We start from the raw sequence: 21361 nt of genomic DNA, 5'->3' as shown, positions 1-21361 counted from the left end.
GCGACGAGAGACAGGTAAACGGGTATTTGCGACAGTAAAACTACTGATGGACGTCCGCAAAGCTTCAAATACAATACAGTTATCTGCTTTCTAATGCAAAACAAGTTCATAATTAAATTTTAATCATTATGTCAGTGTAAAATCTTCATTAAAGTAAATTTCGTGAAAAGATGTTATCTTCTTTGGAGACGTCCATACACTAGGTGACGTTATAGGTATGCTTCCTGCATCAAACATAAACACCGGGCGTTTTCTGGCTTAATTTTCTATTCAGAATGTAATGATATTTTTATAAAAAGAAGATTTTAAGGTGCAACATGCGGGTTGAACATAATCTGTAGGAGTTTAAAAGTTACATGTCACTGAATTGCCACAAAAAATATCAGAACTTTTCTTTGGATGTGCCTGAGATGGAGGTATTACATTTTGTGCATTAGGTCTACTATATTTGGTGTATGGAATGATTGTAAGGTGTACATGTCTAGCTGACAGGTGTCATATGACCTTGACCTCATTTTCATGGTTCAGTGGTCAAAGTTAAGTTTTTGAGTTTTGGTCTTTTTTTTCTAATACTTTATGCATAAGGTCAACTTTATTTGGTGTATGGAAATATTTTAGGATCTATATGTCTGTTATGCAGGTTTCATTTGACCTTTACCTCATTTTCACAGTCCATTGCTAAGTGTTAAGTGTTTGTGTTTTGGTTTTGTCATAATTCATAAGTGATACTTTGGATTCATTTATTTCGTGGGTATCAATTTTTGTGGATTGCTTTGAACTTGCATCTTCAGAGACATTTGAATTTGTGGTTTTGTCTATCCCTGTATGCAAAACATATTGAAAATATGTTATTCGTTGAACATTTGAATTAGTGGTTCACCGGTACCCACGAAATCTACGAAAATTGGTATCCAACGAAAATAATAATGAATCCACAGTAAGTCAACTATATTAGTTGTATTGAAGAATTGTTAGCTGTACATGTCTGCCTGGCATGGTTCAACTGAGGTTGACCTCATTTTCATGGTTCATTGATCAATATTTCGTTTTCTTGGTTAATGTTGAGTTTATTTTACAGCTGTAATAAAGCTTTATATTTAGGTCTATCAACATAATATCAATGATTAGTAAAGAAGGCGAGACGTTTCAGCATGTGCACTCTTGTTTGTTAGTTCCTGTTAAAACATTTGTGATGTTTTGTCTCTTTCATATAATTTGAATAATGTTTATGTCTAATTCACATTTTCCTGCTATCTCCTTGATATGAATGGTGGCTTTAAGAAATATATTGGCAAGTTATATTAGGTACATGTACTTTGAAAGACTTGACTTATATATAGAAATAAAAAAATTATTTCAGAAGTTATCATATTCTCATCATAACTGAATCATAAATGTGATAAATTCAAATAAAATGATAATATATTATGGGCTAACGTTTGAATATATTTAATAAATAGTTTCCAATTCATGATAGTAACAAATTATTGCAACAAATTATATTAAAAAAGATTTCACTTTTTGTGTTTACTCTGTGAAGGAAAGTACACTCTGACATGTTGACCCTCTACACACAACCTCCGTATCTCCCAGCGAACTTTATCATTGCAATCACTACATGAGAAATCAAACTTCTCTTCTGTAATATGTTTATAGCACCTCTTATTAGGAGTAGTCCAAATGTCCTGAACCAATTGTAAACTTCTCTTCATATTTTCTTTTTCTACTTTCAGTTTATCACATGTGATCTCAAGTCTACTTTCACTTTGTCTCAAATCATTAGCATAATTCCTCATCATGTTTACTTTCTCACTATATATTTTGATAACAACATCTTTGTCAAGAAGTTTGTATTCCGGTGAACTTTCAAGCTCTTCAACTGTTCGTGTCTTTGCAAACTCAAAAGAGACTTTAAATAGATTTTTTAATCCATGTTTCTGAGCTAGATAGAGAGACTGAATCGATCTCTCCTGATTCAATAGAAATTCTTCACACCTCTTCTTTATTCTTTCTATCTCATATTCTTCTGTTAGTTCTAATAAATAGCTCACATTTTCCTCTGAAATATGAAAAAAAAAATCAGAATCATTGAAGTAGAGGTAAACATGGTAAATCATGGAAGTAAATGTTCAGATTTAGTTCTGGAGGGTTTTTCATAAAACAGGAGTCTTTTTGTTTGTGTTGTCGAGTTACTGTCTTTGCATACTCTTTCTGGTGAACCAGACATCCTTTGTTTTTAAACTTTTCATATATGGACCATAATTTGGTATTACCCTTGCAAGAATCTATTGGGATATCCTAGGATATCCTAGGATATCCCAAGAACTTCCTGGGATTTCCTGAGATATTTTCTTGGGATATCCCAGGACTTCCTGAAATGAAATTTCAAGACTTTTCAGGAATTTTAGAGAGAGTATTGGAACAGGACTTCCTGGGATATCCCTGAAATTTCAGGATTTACAAAATTACCAGTGCTGGGATTTTTTCAGGACACCATTTTGCAGGGGCGGGACCGTTTCCGATAACGGGAGAAAAGTGATAAAATATTGTATTTTGGTGAGAGAAGTTGTTGCTCCGCCATCAAATGCTATTATTTCTATTAAAATAAAGATGCTTTCTACTCTCCCCTAGAGAGAATTTGAAATAAACAAATGTTTCAGTTTATATGGCCCCTTTTAGTGTCGTTTCTTAGCGTTATTTTCGCTTCCGAAGTGTGTAACGCTGGTAAATTTAAAGATAATCGTCACCTGAAAAATCATAACTTTTGCTTTCAAATAATAAAGAACATCGACCAATAAGAATAGTCAGAAGAAAATGCAGAGAACTATAAGTATTTCTGTAGCAGGTGTAAGAACACAAGCGTTACTTTGGTTTCCGATTTCGTAACACAAATTTTAGATGGTGTAATCTGCTTTGTTGTGAAAGAATTCTTTACAACAATATGCAAATATGAACTCTTGCGAGATGTTCAAACAGGTAAATCAGAGATGATTTACATTCTAGTTTTGTTCTTAGTAATAAGTAAGTTAGAAAATGACGTAATCGTTATGCGTCACATTTCACAAGAAACAGAAGTCCAGATATTTCCTTTTTTTATTAAAATTGTTTTTGTCGTTAAGTTCTAATCATTTCCGGTCATACGTGAAACATGTGACTAACATGTGATCATGCGCTTACGGCCGGATATATATGAAATACTAGGTCTAAACATTGGTTTTGTTTCCAACAGGATGTTAGCAAGCATATTCTGTAGACTTGTTTCATATTTGTTTAAAAAAGGAAAATACAATTTTCAAAGATATCGCGCCAGGGGTCTATTATTTTTTCTATGTGCATAATGTTACATACGATCTTGAGTGAAAATAAATGCCCAATGACTTGACAAAATCGATTTCAGATTTGAAGGACGTTAAAACACACTTTGTTTCCGGATAACGATGAAAAAGGGTCCTTGGAAAATTCAATCGACATTACGTTTCTTATCATTGTGCCGATTCTCGTTGAATTGATTTTGCTTCAGCAGTAAATATTACTGGATATTTTAGGTGAATAAAGATAATTTAATAAAAAATACGTACCGATTATCAGGTTATCTGCATGTTGATATCGTAAAATATCAGCTGCGAAACATAATATGAAGCTTTTTGTCGAGTGAGCGTAGCGAACGAGATCAAAAAGCCTTCATATAATGTCAAGCAGCTGATATTTTACAATATCAATATGCAGAAAATCTGATAATCAATTTATCGGGCTATATTTGCGTGTTTCAGAAGTGTTTTCTTTGTTTCACCAGCACACAAAAGATGACTTGATAAGTTCGGGTCAAAGTTATTAACGTCGGTTCAAACATTATGACGTCGCTGATATGTCCGGGTCAACGTATTTGACGTCACAAAGACATGATACGGAATAATATTAAGAGCTGAATAGAGTGATATAGACAGTGGGACGACCGATAAATGTTAATATACCGTTACACTTGGAATGTACAAAGTTAATATCTTTGTAACAATTTATAATTATTTTTTTTTAATCATGTTCTGCAAACACTTTTCAGAAATGCAATAAACTTGTCAAATTAGAAGTAAACTTTTACCATGCATGACTTGAAAGGAAGTACTTTATTGATTTTAGCCCACTAAAGTAGGTTAAAATGTGGAAACCATGTAGATGGTGTACAGGTCACAAATATCACATGGTGCCTATTTTAAAGATTTTAATTCCTAGTTAAAAGTTTTTTTCTTTACTGGATTTAAAGAATTTTACATTGCCAATGATTTGGAATAGATTGTATATAACTGGAATTTCAAAACCAAATATAAGGCCACACCAATTTAATTTCTTGTTCTACGGATTTTTGGACTCCAAAATTTGGGGCGAGCGAGCGATTTGAAAATTTTAATAAAAAAATATTTAATTTGCAAATTTTTGAGGCGAAGCTTGAAAAGTAAAGGCGAGCGATTATAATTTTTTTTTGTAAACATAAAATAGTAGGTTTTGACAATATTAAAACTTGATTTATCAATGTTTATCACTTGTACTTTGACATTTCTTTAATTTCTGAAGTATTTTTTCCCTGTTCACCAAGAAATAATTAAATCTGGTCTATGTACAAATGATGTATGTGTGACTGACAATGAGACAATTCTCCATCCAAGTCATAATCAGTTTGGGGACAACCCCTTTCTGTTATAAATATCCCTTTTACATGTTTTATGAGGGATCAATATAAGTTATAATATATTTGTTTGTACAAAAGGGCTCATATTTTCTCAAAGAACTATATATCTATCTAGTATTAAATGGTCAAAACATGTCCAAGAATTTTGTAATATTTCTGGACTTTAACCATGTTAAATTAACACATTTACTTTAACAGTTAAATATTATTCAAAATAAGTGGACCCCTCTTTTAGAAAAAAGTTGTTTAAAATATGATGTAACTCTCCTCTTTTTGAGTACAAAATTCTAAGTTTTCAAAGGTTTTGTATAGAAGAACTATAGTACAAATCCTTGGTATTTCTACTTTCTTTTCTACATCAGTAAAATGACCCCTTGTCTGAGGGAGGGTTGTTCTCAACATGATAATAACAAACACAGGTCAAAGTACGGCCTTTTACACAGGGCTTTGATACAGACCAAACAGCAAGCTATAAAGGACCCCAAAATTATTAGCGTACACAATCCGAACAGGAAAACAAACGATCTAATTTATATATCCAAAAGGGAAAATACCAATGAACAACATCAACAAACGATAACTGCCGAACGACAGGCCCCTGAATCAATCAGGACAGGTGCATAAACATGCAGCGGCTATGAATAGTTTTGTTTCGCCAGCATACAATATAATTGCAGTTGAAGGCAAATCCTTCAGAAGTTCTCTGTACTTTATTCTAACAACGAACATTTTTTGATAGGGAATATAAGTAAGGGGGAAAGAAACCAATTTTTTGTTCTTTACCGGTATCCGCTTTTATAAATTTATTTCGGAGCACTCCTCTTTGGATAAATAGGTTTCATGCTGAAAAAAATATTCTCACAGATATTTACACAGTGTTGTGGGGTGCTCTTATGTTTAAAATCGTTATATACAGGTTAGAGTGTGATTTTAAAAACAAATGTTGATATCTTTTTATAATATTTACAAAAAAAAACGGTGCGGGAAATGGACATGATTACATTTCCGGATGCGGGAAGCGGGAATATAAAAAAAATAAAAAAATTCTGTCTTGAAAAAAATAGGTGCGGGCGGGTCCGTCGAACAAGGAATCAAATTGGTGTGGCCTAAATACATTTTTTTTGGCTAAAACATCAAGATACAACGATTATGGAAATTATGGAAATTTCTGAATAAATTGTTCTAATTGTTTTCAAAACAAGCACATATTTAGGAGTTTTATAATACTGTTACACTGTTCAGATTATTTTAAGCAGATTTTGCAATAAAATAAAACTAAAAAAATGCTCTCGGTTTTATGGTTTCCTGTCGCGTTTAAAAAAACTTTAATTTAACATTGAGAATAGATTTTAAATATTAACATGAAGCAAGTAACACCGGTAATGGTGTTCATTTATGTCTTTTGAAATATATTGTGCAAAATAAAGAAAATAATTGGTTTCCTGTCACGTAAACGGTGAATCAAAATGCGGTCTCACTAATTAGCAACAACAAGAATTTTAGCGACAACAAGCGTCAACAAGCGACAAGAAGCGACAATAAGAATTATTTTAGCGACAACAAGCGACAAGAAACTATTTAGCGACAAGAAAACATTTTTTTTTATTAAAATTAATTATTGCAATAAATATTAAGAGAATATGCAAAAGAAAATAATTTTAGCGACAAGAAAGTTAAAATTGATAGAAAAAAATGAAACATTATTTACATAATATTTTATCATCTATTATGAATAACAGCCAAGTATTACGTTTAATTATTGTATTATGAGATTACTTTCCTTGTGTTTCAGAACATATTATATATCTTATAATTTGTTTTTAAAACTCTTTTCGTGCAATATATATTAAGCTCGCAAAATGAATTATTTGTGCATCATTGTCCTAAAAATATTGACACAAATTGTGAAATACAAAGAACTGAAATCAAACAGGAGGAAAAGAAAATTGAAATGTGAATGTTTTCATCTTTTTATTTGTTTATTGCCTCATTAAACGATATAAAACATTTTAATTAGACATATCTGCTTGTATATTTAAAAAAAAAGATTAAATACAAATTTCTTTATATCTGATAAAAAAAAATGTTTTCTTGTCGCTAAATAGTCTTGTTGTCGCTTAAATAATTCTTTTTGTCGCTTGTTGACGCTTGTTGTCGCTTCTTGACGCTTGTTGTCGCTAATTAGTGAGACCCTCAAAATGTATTAATTTTTTCTCGAAAAACTCAATTGTTCCATTAATACTATTCTAACACCAACACAACCCACAGAATAAAAGTTCAAGTTTTAGAACTTATAAAAAAGGATACAAAAAGAAACCAAAGGCCGAATACCAAATTATGGTCCATATCATGAACTGTGGATTCATTTATTTGCATAACTTACATCATGTACATGTTAAAGTATTGCTATTTTAGGTTTTATATTTGCATTATCAAAATTACAAAAAGGCGAGACATATCTCTGTTACATTACAGTTTATATGAATAAAAGCTTAATAAGTAACACTTTATTTAAACAGATTGTTAGTTCATTTATCTTTAAACAAATCTTACACAAGAAAAATAAGTTTGAATGAATGATGTAATTGTTTGGTGTATTATGGTATTTTTACTCAGGTGTTAGTTTATGCAGATAATTAAAATTTTCAAATCACATAGAAAATCTTAGTTTTCATGTAAATAAAGCTTATTGATTTGAAACAAATCACATCATGACTAATTTACCAGAGGTACAATAACAGTTCAGACTTACCAGATTATGCTTCTGGTTTCTGTGTTGTCAATGGGAGATAACTCCTATCAAACTTACCAGATGTAGGTTTCTGTATTGTAAATGGGAGGTAACTCCTGTCAAACTTACTAGATATAGGTTTCTGTGTTGTAAATGGGAAGTAACTCCTTTCTGACTTACCAGATATAGGTACCTTTGTTGTCAATGGGAGATAACTTTCTTTCTGACTTACCAGATAGGTTTCTGTATTGTCAATGGGAGATAACTCCTATCAAACTTACCAGATATCGGTTTCTGTGTTGCGTAGATACAATGCAGTAGTTCTGTAATCTCATTCAGTTTCTTGTCAGCCAGAAATATTTCCTTGGCTTCCTCAGGGTTCCCATAATCCTCTAGAAACATCCGCCTCCATACTCCTGACCATTCGGCTAGGTAGGATTTATGTACAAACAAGTTAGTACCCTCGACAATCAGTGTTAGGTCACTCAGCTGATCTGGCTGTGTAAAATCATGGAGTACAGAGTCATCCATTGCTGCTCTTCATCTTGAGTGAGATCTTTGAAATAAAAATGAAAATACATCATAAATGAAATATAAAGTCCAAAATTACAAGGGAAAAAAGCATGCAAAAAAAATTAGATGGAACCAATACATAGACTACCGATCTTATATACTGACTTTATCGTCCTGAACATGCATGAATTATTTGCCTTTAGAAATTAAGCAACCAACAATCAATCAATCAATCTATTTATTATATTAAAAAAAGAGGGAGGCGTCCGACTTTGTAAAGTTGTATTGATACAATGTCAATGTGAATGCTCCAACATGCAAACATATATAAGCTATGACAATGGCAAGAGCCCTATAGAGTTCCTTATAAATTAAGCTTTTGAATCTAATTAAAATTTGAAAAATGTATAAGTTGGAAAAATAAAACTACTTACATGTGTAAGATCAATAAATTCTATGCAATGTGAAGAAATATTCCAAGTATCTTGTAGTAAACTGAAGTGTCATAGTTAGTTGTAAGTATTCAATATATACTGTGAGATGGATTTAAAACAGAAAAAAAATCAATATTTTACTATAGTATTTACGCCCATACTTTAACATGTTTAAAAACTTGAAGAGGATTTTTAATCAATTTGATTAGTTTTAGGTAAATAAACTTCATTGAAATGTAAAGAATGGGCAGAAACCAGAAATCTTTTATTAATTTTATTAATAAATTTCTCTAGATATAATTATAACTGCAAGTGAAATTTGAAAGTGGGAAGTATTATTTTTTTTTTCAATACTTGCCAACAACAATGACAATCTTTTGAATTGGCAAAAATATAAAATATAACTGATCTTGCTCATCACAGTCCAATGGGTCAGGATTGAAGATGTTATATTCGTCTGAGGTACTCTTTTCAAAATTAAGGTTTTGAACAACAATACATTAAAATCAATGTTGAAAATGAAACATTTTTTCCTGAACTCTGCTAAAGTAATATTAACCTAAGAAATGATCAGGCTGCATCTGTCTTGGCGAGTTTACTAAATCAAAAATAAATTGTTGGAATAATGCCAGCCTGTCAGTTTCAAAGAAATATCTCCAGAATGAATTTTATTTAAAGGAAATATGTGCTTACTTTTTAAAAGCAAATTCTATGGGACCATATACAGCAAAAATTGTATACCAATTAAAATCTAATGCAGATGCAGATTACTTGAGATTGTTTCACAGTAATCTAAAAATTGATTATTTTCACCTCTAAGAATTCTGTCTATTTTAATTTGTAATTAAGATATTATAAATTGCAGTGTCTTTTCATGTTTTTTTTTGTTGTTTTGATCCTCAGACAATTGTGAACTTATCTGCAGCAATATTAACTTTAACTTTAATATTTAAGTTTTTATCTTATTTTGTTGTACATTATACTTACCTTTCAGAATTTGGAATAACAAATTTTCTTTACTCCAAACTCCTAAAAATAAAACTTTATATTAAACATTTCACATTTTCTTGAATATTTGTGGTCTAAAATAATATCAACCCCAAATTGAAATTCAATTTCTAGCTAGGGTAATTTGCAGATTATAGATTTGAAGTGTCTGTTTATATAAAAATCAAATAAAATGTGCACTTTAAACTTTACAAAATTGATTTTTTCAATTTACACAAATGTCAAACCACCTATTTTCTTATATCCTTCACAAAGATCTATTATCTTTGGTATATATGTTTTACTAAACTTTAGGCTCAAACTTTAAAAACAAAATATGTTGAGTATAATTGTCACAGTTCTGGTCACAATAGAAGTATTACATTTTAAAATTTGTAAATATTTGTTTAAAGTATTTTGTTTTTTAAAGTTCTGAACTGAAATAATCCATCATTAAGGTTTTGTTGTTAGAATATGAAGTATGTATAGGCTAAAATTATTGTTGTTTTCATCACTACAGGGTATAGAATGTGATCACCACAGGGATAGGGACAGATCTCTAGGATAGGGATATTGATGCTGTCAGGGGGTAGGGATATTGATGCTCACTCACTGATAATCCAACCTTGTCTTAAAGAGATGGTCAAATTCTGGTGTCATTTAGCATTTTTTTAAATTTGTAGCTTCATGCTATTTTTTAAATATTGGAAAAAAATATGAAATTCCTGCTTCATTTTATGCAATGCAACCTTCTTAATCACATTGGTAAATTTAGCAAGTTAGTTAAAAGTATGATTTTATTTAAGAATTTAATGCTTTTTTTTTATAAATTTATTGGGGGTGTAAAAGCATTGACCGAAGTACATTTTGTATGAAGCGCGGAAGCGCATACTAAAAATGTGCGCACGGTCAACGCTTTTACAACCCTATAAAGTTACAAAAAAAAGCATTCAATACTTATAATTACATTTTTACCTATAGGATCATGAAAACACGCCTTTTATCAAGTTTTTATTTCATTTACCTGTGCACTTTATTGTGGGACCTGGTGTCATCATGAATGAAAAGTTGCATTGTGTAATGCAATTGATTAAGGAATATCACGAGATTGCTAGTTAGCCAATCAGAATAACGTATTATAATGAAGCATACATCTAATGTAATTATAACAAAATAGGCTATAAATAGAAACCTGCAGTTTTCCTGAAAAAGCTTGTCTTTTTGAATAATTTGAATATTTTACTAGTAATTATGTTATTGTATACCCTGGAAAATTCTCCAAATTCTTAACCTTGAGTAGTAAAAATCATCAGCTATATCCTGTTAACTCACAAGTATTCTCTATCTACTAAATCTTCAAGTTAAAAAGATGTAGATGAATACTATAATCCCTGTATTTTAGATGAATGACTTGTTTTATATCTTGGACATGTATTGCCAGTCCTTGCCCTTCTAGAGTGAATTACAATAATCATGATAATGTATATATAAAACTCAAAAGTCAGGAACATTCTGAATAAGATCAAACATTTTTCTCCATTTTAGATATTTTTGGATAAAAATACAGTATATATATAATAAAAATTCATGACCGTTAATATGATAAAACAAACTATATATTCATGATATTGCAGCATCAACAATTTTCATTCTTACCTTTGAATTATTGAACATCCATACTTATATATATCCCAGGTAAAATACAGGTGAGAAATGTATTACTTTATGCTGAAAGATTTACCCAGGTATTCATTACAGAATAAGTACAAATGTATACTGTATAAATAAAAGTCAGAAATTTAAATTTATAACATATGTTAGATTTAATTGAATTAGGTCTATAAATATTTTTGGGTTGACAGCATTGTGTGAGAAAATTAAATTTAATTTATTAAAATTATATTTAATATTTGTTTAATTATGGGTCCATTAATTTTATCTGGGTGTTAAAAATAGTACAAAAGATGGGCAAAAGATACCAGAGTCAAACTCATAGAGCAAAAACAAACTAACAATGCCATCATGGCTAAAAAATTAAAAAAGACAGACAGTTTGAAATGCTGGATCATGAATTTTTCTTGACTTAATTTCAGGGAGGCGAGTAAAAATGTATTCCTTTATAGGTTGCAGCTTTTGAATGGTACATTGTTAGAGGTGGATAAGAAAAATCAAGAAAAAAATTGTTTATATAAAGGAAAAACACATTCAGCAGCATTATACTTTAACTATGAAAACATGAGTTTTATAATTACTTAAACAAGAGTTTTCCCAAGCTGTCAGTATCTAGCTCTTGGTTTCGTTACCATGCAAAATCTGAATAAGTATATGTATTTAAAAATATTAAAAAGAAATCCATGACTTTTTTATACCATGTTTATTTTTTTTTTGGTTTTAGTCAAGCCTGCAACTTTAGTTGCAGAAAGCTCGACATAGGGATTATTAATCTGGCGGCGGCTGCTACGCCGGCTGTGTTTGCTTACTTCTTAAAAGGTTTATATTTTAGAAGGTGGAAGATCTGGATGCTTCATACTTTGTGTATAGATGCCTCATGTTGCGAAGTTTCTGTCAGTCACATGTCCAATGTCCTTGACCTCATTTTCATGGTTCAGTGACTACTTGAAAAAAAAGTTATGATTTTTTGTAATGTTAAATTCTCTCTTATTATAAGTACATGTAATAGGATAACTATATTTGGCATGTGCATACCTTGCAAGGTCCTCATGCCCATTAGACAGTTTTCACTTGACCTTGACCTCATTTCATGGATCAGTGAAAAAGGTTAAGTTTTGGTGGTCAAGTCCATATCTTGGATACTATAAGCAATAGGTCTAGTATATTTGGAGTATGGAAGGACTGTAAGGTGTACATGTCCAACTGGCAGGTGTCATCTGACCTTGACCTCATTTTCATGGGTTTCAGTGGTTATAGTTAAGTTTTTATGTTTTGGTCTGTTTTTCTTATACTGCATACAATAGGTCTACTATATTTGGTGTATGGAATGATTGTAAGGTGTACATGTCTAGCGGGCAGGTGTTATCTGACCTTGACCTCATTATCAGGGTTCAATGGTCAAAGTTAAGTTTTTGAGTTTTGGTCTTTTTTTCTAATACTATATGCAATAAAGCAATAAATCAACTATATTTGGTGTATAGAAATATTTTATGATCTATATGTCAGTCGAACAGGTTTTATTTGACCTTGACCTCATTTTCACGGTTCATTGCTCAGTGTTAAGATTTTGTGTTTTGGTCTGTGTTTCTTAAACTTTAACCAATTGGTCAACTATATTTGTTGTATGGAAGAATTGTAAGCTGTACATATCTGCCTAGCATGGTTCATTTAACCTTGACCTCATTTTCATGGTTTATTGGTCAATGTTTAGTTTTCTTGGTTAATGTTCAGTTTATGTGACTGTTGTATTAATAAAGCTTTATATTTAGGACTATCAACATAATATCAATGATTAGTAAAGAAGGCGAGACATTTCAGCATATGTGAATGTTTAATGTTTACGCCAAAGTTGAAATGTGTAAACGCGAGACTTTTTATTTTTATGCCCCACCTACGATAGTAGAGGGGCATTATGTTTTCTGGTCTGTGCGTCCGTTCGTCCGTCCGTCCGTCCGTCCGTTCGTCCGTCTGTCCCGCTTCAGGTTAAAGTTTTTGGTCGAGGTAGTTTTTGATGAAGTTGAAGTCCAATCGACTTCAAACTTGGTACACTTGTTCCCTATGATATGATCTTTCTAATTTTAATGCCAAATTAGAGATTTTACCCCAATTTTACGGTCCACTGAACATAGAAAATGATAGTGCGAGTGGGGCATTCGTGTACTGAGGACACATTCTTGTTTATTCAAATTTGATTTTTTATGAACTTTTATCTAGAAAGTGTTTTGCTTCATTATGTAGCTTTCTAAGAATCAAATGTACATGATAAAAATCATCTGTCTGAATTTCCCAGTCTTTCTTTTCACACTGTGATTTATTGTTTATTTATTTATCAGACGTTACATAAGTTATGTGTATTGAAGATTTTACAGTTTATCTGATTTACCTTCAATGTAAATAAACTAAAATCATTTGTTTATTTACTTGTTATAAAATCATTTTATCTTTATGATCTCTTCATCCAGATTTAATGGGGTTAAACTTATATTATGTCAAAGAAATACATGTAGTTTTCTAATGATAAAAATAATGTGTTACAATCTTTGCAAACAGATAGAATTTTCAACGTCTTCATTATATACTCTATATCTTCACTAAATTATGTTCTCTATATCAATTTTATGTCCTTAGTGTCTTAGTAATCTGAGTAGTTCACTCTAAATTTAGTTGACAATGATAGCTTAGGTTCTCCTGTCATAGATGATATGAAAAAGAAGATGTGGTATGATTGCTTGAGACAACTCTCCACAAGAGACCAAAATGACACAGAAATTAACAACTACAGATCACCGTATGGCCTTCAACAATGAGCAAAGCCCATACCGCAAAGTCAGCTATAAAAGGCTTCAAAATGACAATGTCAAACAATTCAAACGAGAAAGCTAACAGCCTTATTTATATATAAAAATAAACGAAAAACAAATGTGTAACAAATAAACAAACAACAACCACTGAATTACAGGCTCCTGACTTAGGACAGGCACATACCTAATGATAAAAACAACAACCACTGAATTATAGGCTCCTGACTTGGGACATGCACATACCTAATGATAATAATGATAGTTCTCTTTGGGTACTTGGGCCTTCTACACCAAAAATAAGAACTTAATTGCAACCATATAGCTATAGTGGCTGAAGGTGGCATATTAGATACTAACAAAAAAATCAAACTTATAAATTTTATCATTCAACGAAAAATAATGTAATAAATTGTACATGTGATAAATAAGAAATAAAAGAAGGGGTTATGATTTTGTTATGAGATATATTAAATGAGAACTGATTTCTACAGGAACTCAATATTTGAATGGGGGAGTTTTTAGAAAAGCTAGCAGCATATGTATACCTATAATTCTTTGTTGAGACCCCCCTGTGAGAGAAAATAGGACATTTAAAAATACAATTAAAACATTGAGGGTGGCTTACCTTTAACATGTGTTATAAACAAGAGATGATTGTTTCCTCCTTAATAAAATCACCTTTATATAAATATTAATACTAGGGTCATTATACACAGAATAAAAGTCAACTTTTAGTTACAATTTATTAAACTAATATGGTTGGCATTCTGACAGAATTTCCTAATCAATTTTTATTTAATATATTTAAATTACATATTAATCTGAGATCAAAACCCCTTAGACATGTTTGATCTTTGATGATGACTTTGTTCACATTTCACTTGTAACATGGAATTAGTTTGTAATAGATAATAGGTTTCAACCATGTCAACGGGAAATGATTTATAGCATGACAAATCGTTACCTTTCGTTTAGTATTTTTCTTCTGTAGCTGTATAACATAAAACATTTGGACACTAAAGATAACTTGTATTTAGTATATGTCTGGTATTTAAACCAAAAGTAATACCTGAATACCCCTCATCTCTTTTTATTCAAATCACAATACAATAAGACAATTTCAAGTGAAAACATCCTAACCTTCTCTATATAAAATTTAAAAAAACTTATTTTCTAATTTTAACCATATATCAGTTGATGACAATAGGTACAATTGTGTAGAAGTGATTATTTTTTATTAATCCTGTGAAATATATACGAAGAAGACATGGTGAGAGTTGTCTTATTGGTATTCATACCTCATCTTCTTTTGTCTTTGAAAACTTTAACTAAACTCATGATTCTTTCAATTATCTGATGAAATTGAGAATGGAAATGGGGAATGTGTCAAAAAAGACAACAATCCAACCAAAGAGCAGAAAACAGCTGAAGGCCACCAATACGGTCTTCAACACTGAGTGAGAAAACCCTCACCCAGAATATATGCTTCATCTGGTCCCTAAACAAAAAGCTTTAGCTGAACATATTTTCTATAAAGTTATACAGTTCAGGATGTTAGGTTTCCAATGCATCATACAGTAATAGGTTTGCATGACTTTTGATATTTTTGGTTTGAATACAGCTTTAGTTGACAAAACATGTGCCTTACATACTTTATCTTTAAGTCTGACATGTACCTTTTATAATCACCATTGCACAATCCATTTTCTATTTACAGATTCTGGAATCGAAACCCAATGGTTTATGGAGCACTAGATTTCCTGTAGAATATAAAGAAAGATTTCAGGAAGATCCTCCAGGAAACTTACTGGAACTAGTGAAGGCTTGGAAAGATTTATCTCGAGTAGAATTGTAAGTTTGGGTTAGTGAAGGCTTGGAAAGATTTATCTCGAGAAGAATTAAGGAATAACAGTACTGTAGTTGAAGAGTTGCCACCGTCAATTGTAGATTTGACGGTCGCAAAAGCAGTTTTACTGGCGACGCGTAGCGGAGACAGTAAAACGGAGATTTGTGACCGTCAAATCAAAATTGACGGTGGCAACTCTTCAACTACAGTACTGTTATTCCGATTCTAATGCATTTAAAAAAAATGGGTAAACATGACGTCATACAAATGAAAACTTACAAACTGGAGGTTATTACGTTACCTGTACGCTTCAAATTCGGATAAAATAACTTTAAAACGTCAAATTCAAGGTAGGTGTTGTTTTATTTTGGGTTATATAGTATTAATCGAACATTTGTTGATTCAATCATTTCAAAATGGCTGTTCCTCCTTAGTTACGCCTGGTCAACTGTGGATTTGACGGCAACTTTTAACCAATGAAAAAAATTGTTACATACAAATTGCATTAGAATTGTAAGTATGGGTTAGTGAAGGCTTGGAAAGATTTATCTGGTGTAGAATTGTAAGTTTGGTAGTGGAAATGAATCAGTCATAGGAATGAAATATTATTCTTAATTTTATAAAATTGTTTTGTTTGGTTTTTCTGTGTGATAACTAATTCCATCCCATGTATGTGGAATAAGATGGGTTTTTTTCTATGAAGTAGATTGCGATTTGTGTGTAATGAGATTTTTGCTATATACCTTGCAAATCAGAAACTCCCTCTTGACTCCTTTACCTTCGATTATCTTTAATTATCTCCACATGGAAGAGCAACCTAACAAAAACCTGCTACATATTTGCATATTATATTATGAAGGTGTTAGTATTGTTACAGCAGATTTCATTGAGTATGTAGCCAAAGGTAGTATCTTTGGTTAGCTTGCTTGTTAGCTGAACCGTGAATTCATTATCAGGTCAGGTATACTACCCTTCTTTCGAAGTAGCCTAGTCCAACAGACAGATAGATTGGTTATCTGCCGTACTAGTCTACTCTTAAAGGAGGGTAGTTTACCTGACCTAACAATGACTTCACGGTTCAGCTAACAAGCAAGCTAACCAACGATATTACCTTTGGATACACACTCAATGAAATCTGCTGTAATAACACCTAGCATATATACTTGACAACCTATAAAAAATCAGATTACACAATGCTTTATAATTTCAATAATAATGAAAATTCCAGAAGGGTACAGACAATATTTTTTAGATTTTATATTAATGAACAGCGCCATGGGGAACGTAATACATTACAAATATCTAGCTGCCAACTGAATAAAGCTGATCTGTATGTGTGTTCATCTGACTGGTCATGGTAAAAAACGCCCTTTGCATGAATAATTCACATTTTTGTCTGTGAGTAACATCTCAAAGTCTGCCAATTCCAGCTCTTCACATTGTAGGTGATACCACGTATCACAATTGTTGCAGCAGATAGTAGCATTGTACACTTATATTAAGGACAAATTAACAAGCAATGATTTTTTTTTTTATTCAGGAAAACATTTTTTGTTATAAAATATTATTATTTTATTCTCCTGGGCGCCTTTTCTTTTCCCTGGGCACTTTTTCTTCACCCAGGCGGTGAGTCCCAGGCGGTTTTTAGTAGGACCGGAACAGAAAGCACATTTTATTTACATGTATTTTTTACAATAACACAGTTTATATATATATTCTAAAAGTATTTTCTATTTACAGTAACACACTAACAAATACAGAAGTATTCTATCCTGTAAAAGAAACAACACCACCTCCTGTACAAGCCATCCCATCTCCAAAGAAAGATGTTCCAGTTCTTACACAAATTCCATTTCCTGTCCAACATAGCTCTCAGGTAATTCTACTTCCTGTCAAAATTAGTTCTTAGAAAGTTTTATACTCAGGTTATCATTCCTGTTTATTGAAGTTATATTATAAATTACTGTTAACCAACTTAATTTTACAAGCGATTATTTTTTATGAGTAGAAAAATAGTGGGAATATAAGATATAACTTTAAATGTGTAGAACTTGGATCTTTCCTTATTAAACTACATCAATTAAGGTGGTACCCAACACCCTGACTAAAATTTATTTGGCTCATTTTATTTTCATAAAATTTTGACAAAGTATTTACTTTATCCCTTTGACAAAAATATAAAAATTTCAAAAAATTTGAACCAACCATTCTATCAGAAAAATTACACTGGTTACATAGCAGTTTGACAAAGACTAGTTTTGATCAATGAGAAGCTTAAAGTCATAAGAAACGAGTGACCGGTGAAAAATAATGTTCTTCCAATTCTTGAACCAATGCATACAAACATCATAAACTTAGTCTTCTGTGCACGAATTTATCATTTTTTTCGTGTAAATTTCATATAATCGTTAATTTTTTTTTCAATCGGTCAGTGTTGTTGTGAAAATATGGCAGATAATTAAAGTTTGTGATTTGAAGCCGAAGTTTAACGATTGTCACCTGTTTGTCAACAATAGACAAAAAATCAACAAAAAAGCATGGCAATTGAGCACGTGTTTCACATGTAAATTCAAATAATAGTTTATTTTAAGGACATCCATGCGTATTGTGATCACCGGATTTTTACGAGATGGGTCACACTGAGGTCACTTGCATACGGAAAATATGTCGGGGGGAATTGCTTCCTGGAAGGAAGCAATTAAAATAAAGTAAACTTCTTCTAAATATGAATAAATTAAAGAATTTTCTTCAGAAAAAAGTATATGTACATAAGTTTTACAATGAAAACTATCCATTGAGGTATAAAATACGTATGCATTATTTTTTTTTATTTGAGGTTTCTTATGACTTTAATATTCCCTTTACAACACGACGTGAATAAAACATTTAGCTGATATTACAGAGTTATCTCCCTGTAGTGTTAGGTACCACCTTAAATTAGAAAATCTTGAAAAGTGGACTAGAAATGGTAAAACACAAAATAAAGTGCTAGTGAAAATAAGTTGGTTTACAGTATGGTGTAAATTGGTTATTGATGTGTAACCCCACTTTCACCATGATTTGTTCTAGACAACTTTTGAAATCATGCTCTTTCCCATAAATTTCTCATGTCGCAATGCTTATGGTATAACATCACTGTAAGAACAAATGGATCAATTTCATCATTTACACAGATAAATCTCAGCTCAACTTGTGTAACTCATTCATAAAAAACAACTCACTATTAGTGTGTTCATGGCATATACTATGGATTCAATTTTATTCGTTGCAGTCTGCCCGATAAGCCACTAGTCTGATGCCCAAGACTAGTAAAATTTGTTTCAGACGAGTAAGTTTTTGCAAAACTTTGTTTGGACCAATAAGAAAAATATCAGAATATTGGTCTTCGGACTAGTAGTTGAAAAAGTTTTTGCTGCTGACTGTCGTTGGATACCAGTTTTCATGGGTTTCATGGGATCAGATGAACCACAAATTCAAATCTTCAACGAATTACAAATTTTCTTTTGGCTTTGTTTGCAAAGATTGGCAAAATCTTGAAATCAAATATCCATGAAAATGCAAGTTGTCCTCTGACCTCAATCCACGAAAATTGATATTCGTGAAAATAAATGAACCCACAGAAGTTTTTATTGGTGGAGAAAGCCTAAAAAGAGTGTCACTGACCTTCAGCAGAAAACAGGATGGCTGCTTAACGTCCAGAAGAAAAACTGACGATCTTAGTAAATTAAATAGATATAAGTCACACACTAGCTGAGTTGCACTGTCAGCCTTGTTAGGCTGGTTGTCATTGTAGAGTATTTAAAAAATATAAACAGAACCCAACTTATTGATTGACATCTCTGTAAATGAATAAAAATATTTCTACTTTCTTATGATTGCAGAGAAAAGACTTCAAAATTCCACAAGGGAAAACACTTCCACTGGGGTAAGTTTTCGAGGTTGAGAAGGAAAAAGTCAGGAAAATGAGTAGTTATTTTGTTATAAAAAAATCACATGTATGCACAATATATAGCTAGTCAGGTTTAAAACTTCACTCTTTCCACTGAGGTATTCTAATACAAAATTAAAAGTGGGATTTTTTACATCTGTTATTTTAATCTTATGTCTGTTACTAAATAAAACTCTTTACAGAAGGAAAACAATCACAAAAGATCCAGACTCAATCAATTGAGGAAATCCTTACTGTATTTTTGAACCTCTACATTTGTCATGTTAATATCTTTTCTTTAAAATGGAGTCTGAAATTTGGTGTATAATGTAAAAAAAACACTCCAAAAATGTGATTAATATAGACTAGTCAAAGTTGTTCATTTTTTTTTGAATTAGAGGATAAATGCCTTTGATTTTTTTTCAGCTGAAAATTGTAAAATATTTGAATCTGAAATATATGTGCCATGGCCATCTCAGACAAACCAAACTGTTATTATATTACATACTCAATATAGTTTTTTATCACACAATACAATTTAATTTCTGCACAAAATCTTTTATGACACACAATTGAAAAATTCTCTGTATCTTGACTTGGTTAGATAGTTGTCATAGTGTTAGTCACACGACACCAAAACACCTAGATCTTACAGATAAGTCTAATTGAAACGCATCAAATTCGATTGTATGTCTTTCATAAACAACATGGTTTATATAAGTTTTATATTTTACAGAGAGAAGGTTGTTGTCTACATAACATATATACATAGTATTGGCTGTTTTTGTGTCCAGTTGGAAGATAGTCCCATAGAGGAGATTGTTGAAGGTTTAGCCAATATAGAAAAGGTATTTATGATAGAGTATTAGTGCTATGATTCACAACAAATGGGTCAATCTCCCTTGAGGAACTCAAAAGTCATGGTTAAACAAAAAATCTCTGTGTAGTGATATTGGACATGTTTCTGTTTTTTAACAAATGACTGAGCTTAACCATTTGTTGTGATTAGGAAAGTAGATGAACATAAAATAAATGTGTAAAAACTATGGAGCTATTAAATGTGTTCAAAGTATTAAATTTTCAAAGAACTTCTAAAAAAAGATTTTTTACCATAAGGAGCCGCATCACGAAAGGGTGTTTGAGGTATGCTTATTTTCGGGAAAAGTAATCTCACCCAATTGCTGCATTACGACTTACAACCACCTATTGCTAACAGTACCTGATAAATACAGCTATTCAGAAAAAAATAAGATTTACCAATGAACTTTGAAAAAAGGTACAGGTCAAATGAAACGGTCAAACCTACCATTCAAACATTTTACAATCATTCCATACATCAAAGATACTTGACCTATTAATCTTTTGTACTATTTTATATTTTTATGAATATCATGCATGTATCCGTTAAAATATGGTGGCAGTGATGGTGTAAACTATTTTTTTGGCTTGATGTTTCGAAAGATAGAAAACATAGATGCTTCATACCGTCTGTACAGATGGCTTATGTTCAGAAGATTTCAACTGGAATGTGTCCATTGTCCTTGGCCTTATCCTTATTTGGTGTGTGGAATGATTGCAACATTTGTGAATAGCGGGTTTTATTTTACCTTCGCTTTATTTTCATGCATGGTTTATTGGTTAATTTTTTGTTCTGATTTGCTCTGTTTATCAGGTACAATAAGCAATAGATCAACTATGTTTTGGTTTATGGAAAAAGTATCAAAAGGGAGATAATTCAAGATACTTAGTAATTTGCATGGAAATTCAAA

The 21361-nt window shown here is 31.4% G+C and overlaps 2 protein-coding genes across 3 annotated transcripts in view; one reads left to right on the top strand and one right to left on the bottom strand.

Moving 5' to 3' along the window:
- The window catches only part of LOC139499458 (tudor domain-containing protein 7B-like), a 90972-nt gene that overhangs the window by 33563 nt on the left and 36048 nt on the right, over positions 1-21361 (top strand). Inside the window, exons 11-14 of the mRNA XM_071288138.1 lie at positions 15536-15669; positions 17405-17540; positions 19546-19589; positions 20329-20440. Of these exons, the coding sequence (XP_071144239.1) occupies positions 15536-15669; positions 17405-17540; positions 19546-19589; positions 20329-20440 (426 nt within the window). The remainder of the gene's footprint in view (positions 1-15535; positions 15670-17404; positions 17541-19545; positions 19590-20328; positions 20441-21361) is intronic.
- Positions 1434-9457, bottom strand: LOC139499460 (BTB and MATH domain-containing protein 38-like). 2 transcript variants are annotated; one of them, XM_071288141.1, is made up of 3 exons: positions 9347-9457; positions 7694-7968; positions 1434-2059 (listed from the first exon to the last, which is right to left on the bottom strand). In XM_071288141.1, exons 2-3 carry the CDS (start codon positions 7941-7943, stop codon positions 1515-1517), a joined length of 795 nt encoding a protein of 264 aa, XP_071144242.1. In that variant the 5' UTR covers positions 7944-7968; positions 9347-9457; the 3' UTR covers positions 1434-1514. The 2 variants fall into 2 exon arrangements, with proteins under 2 accessions (XP_071144242.1, XP_071144241.1); XM_071288140.1 differs by lacking the exon at positions 9347-9457 and adding an exon at positions 8360-8438.

The sequence above is a fragment of the Mytilus edulis genome, chromosome 12, assembly GCF_963676685.1.
Source record: "Mytilus edulis chromosome 12, xbMytEdul2.2, whole genome shotgun sequence".
Taxonomy (NCBI): Eukaryota; Metazoa; Mollusca; class Bivalvia; order Mytilida; family Mytilidae; genus Mytilus; species Mytilus edulis.
Note: the sequence above shows the minus strand (reverse complement) of the source record. Positions and strands in the feature narration are given on the sequence as shown.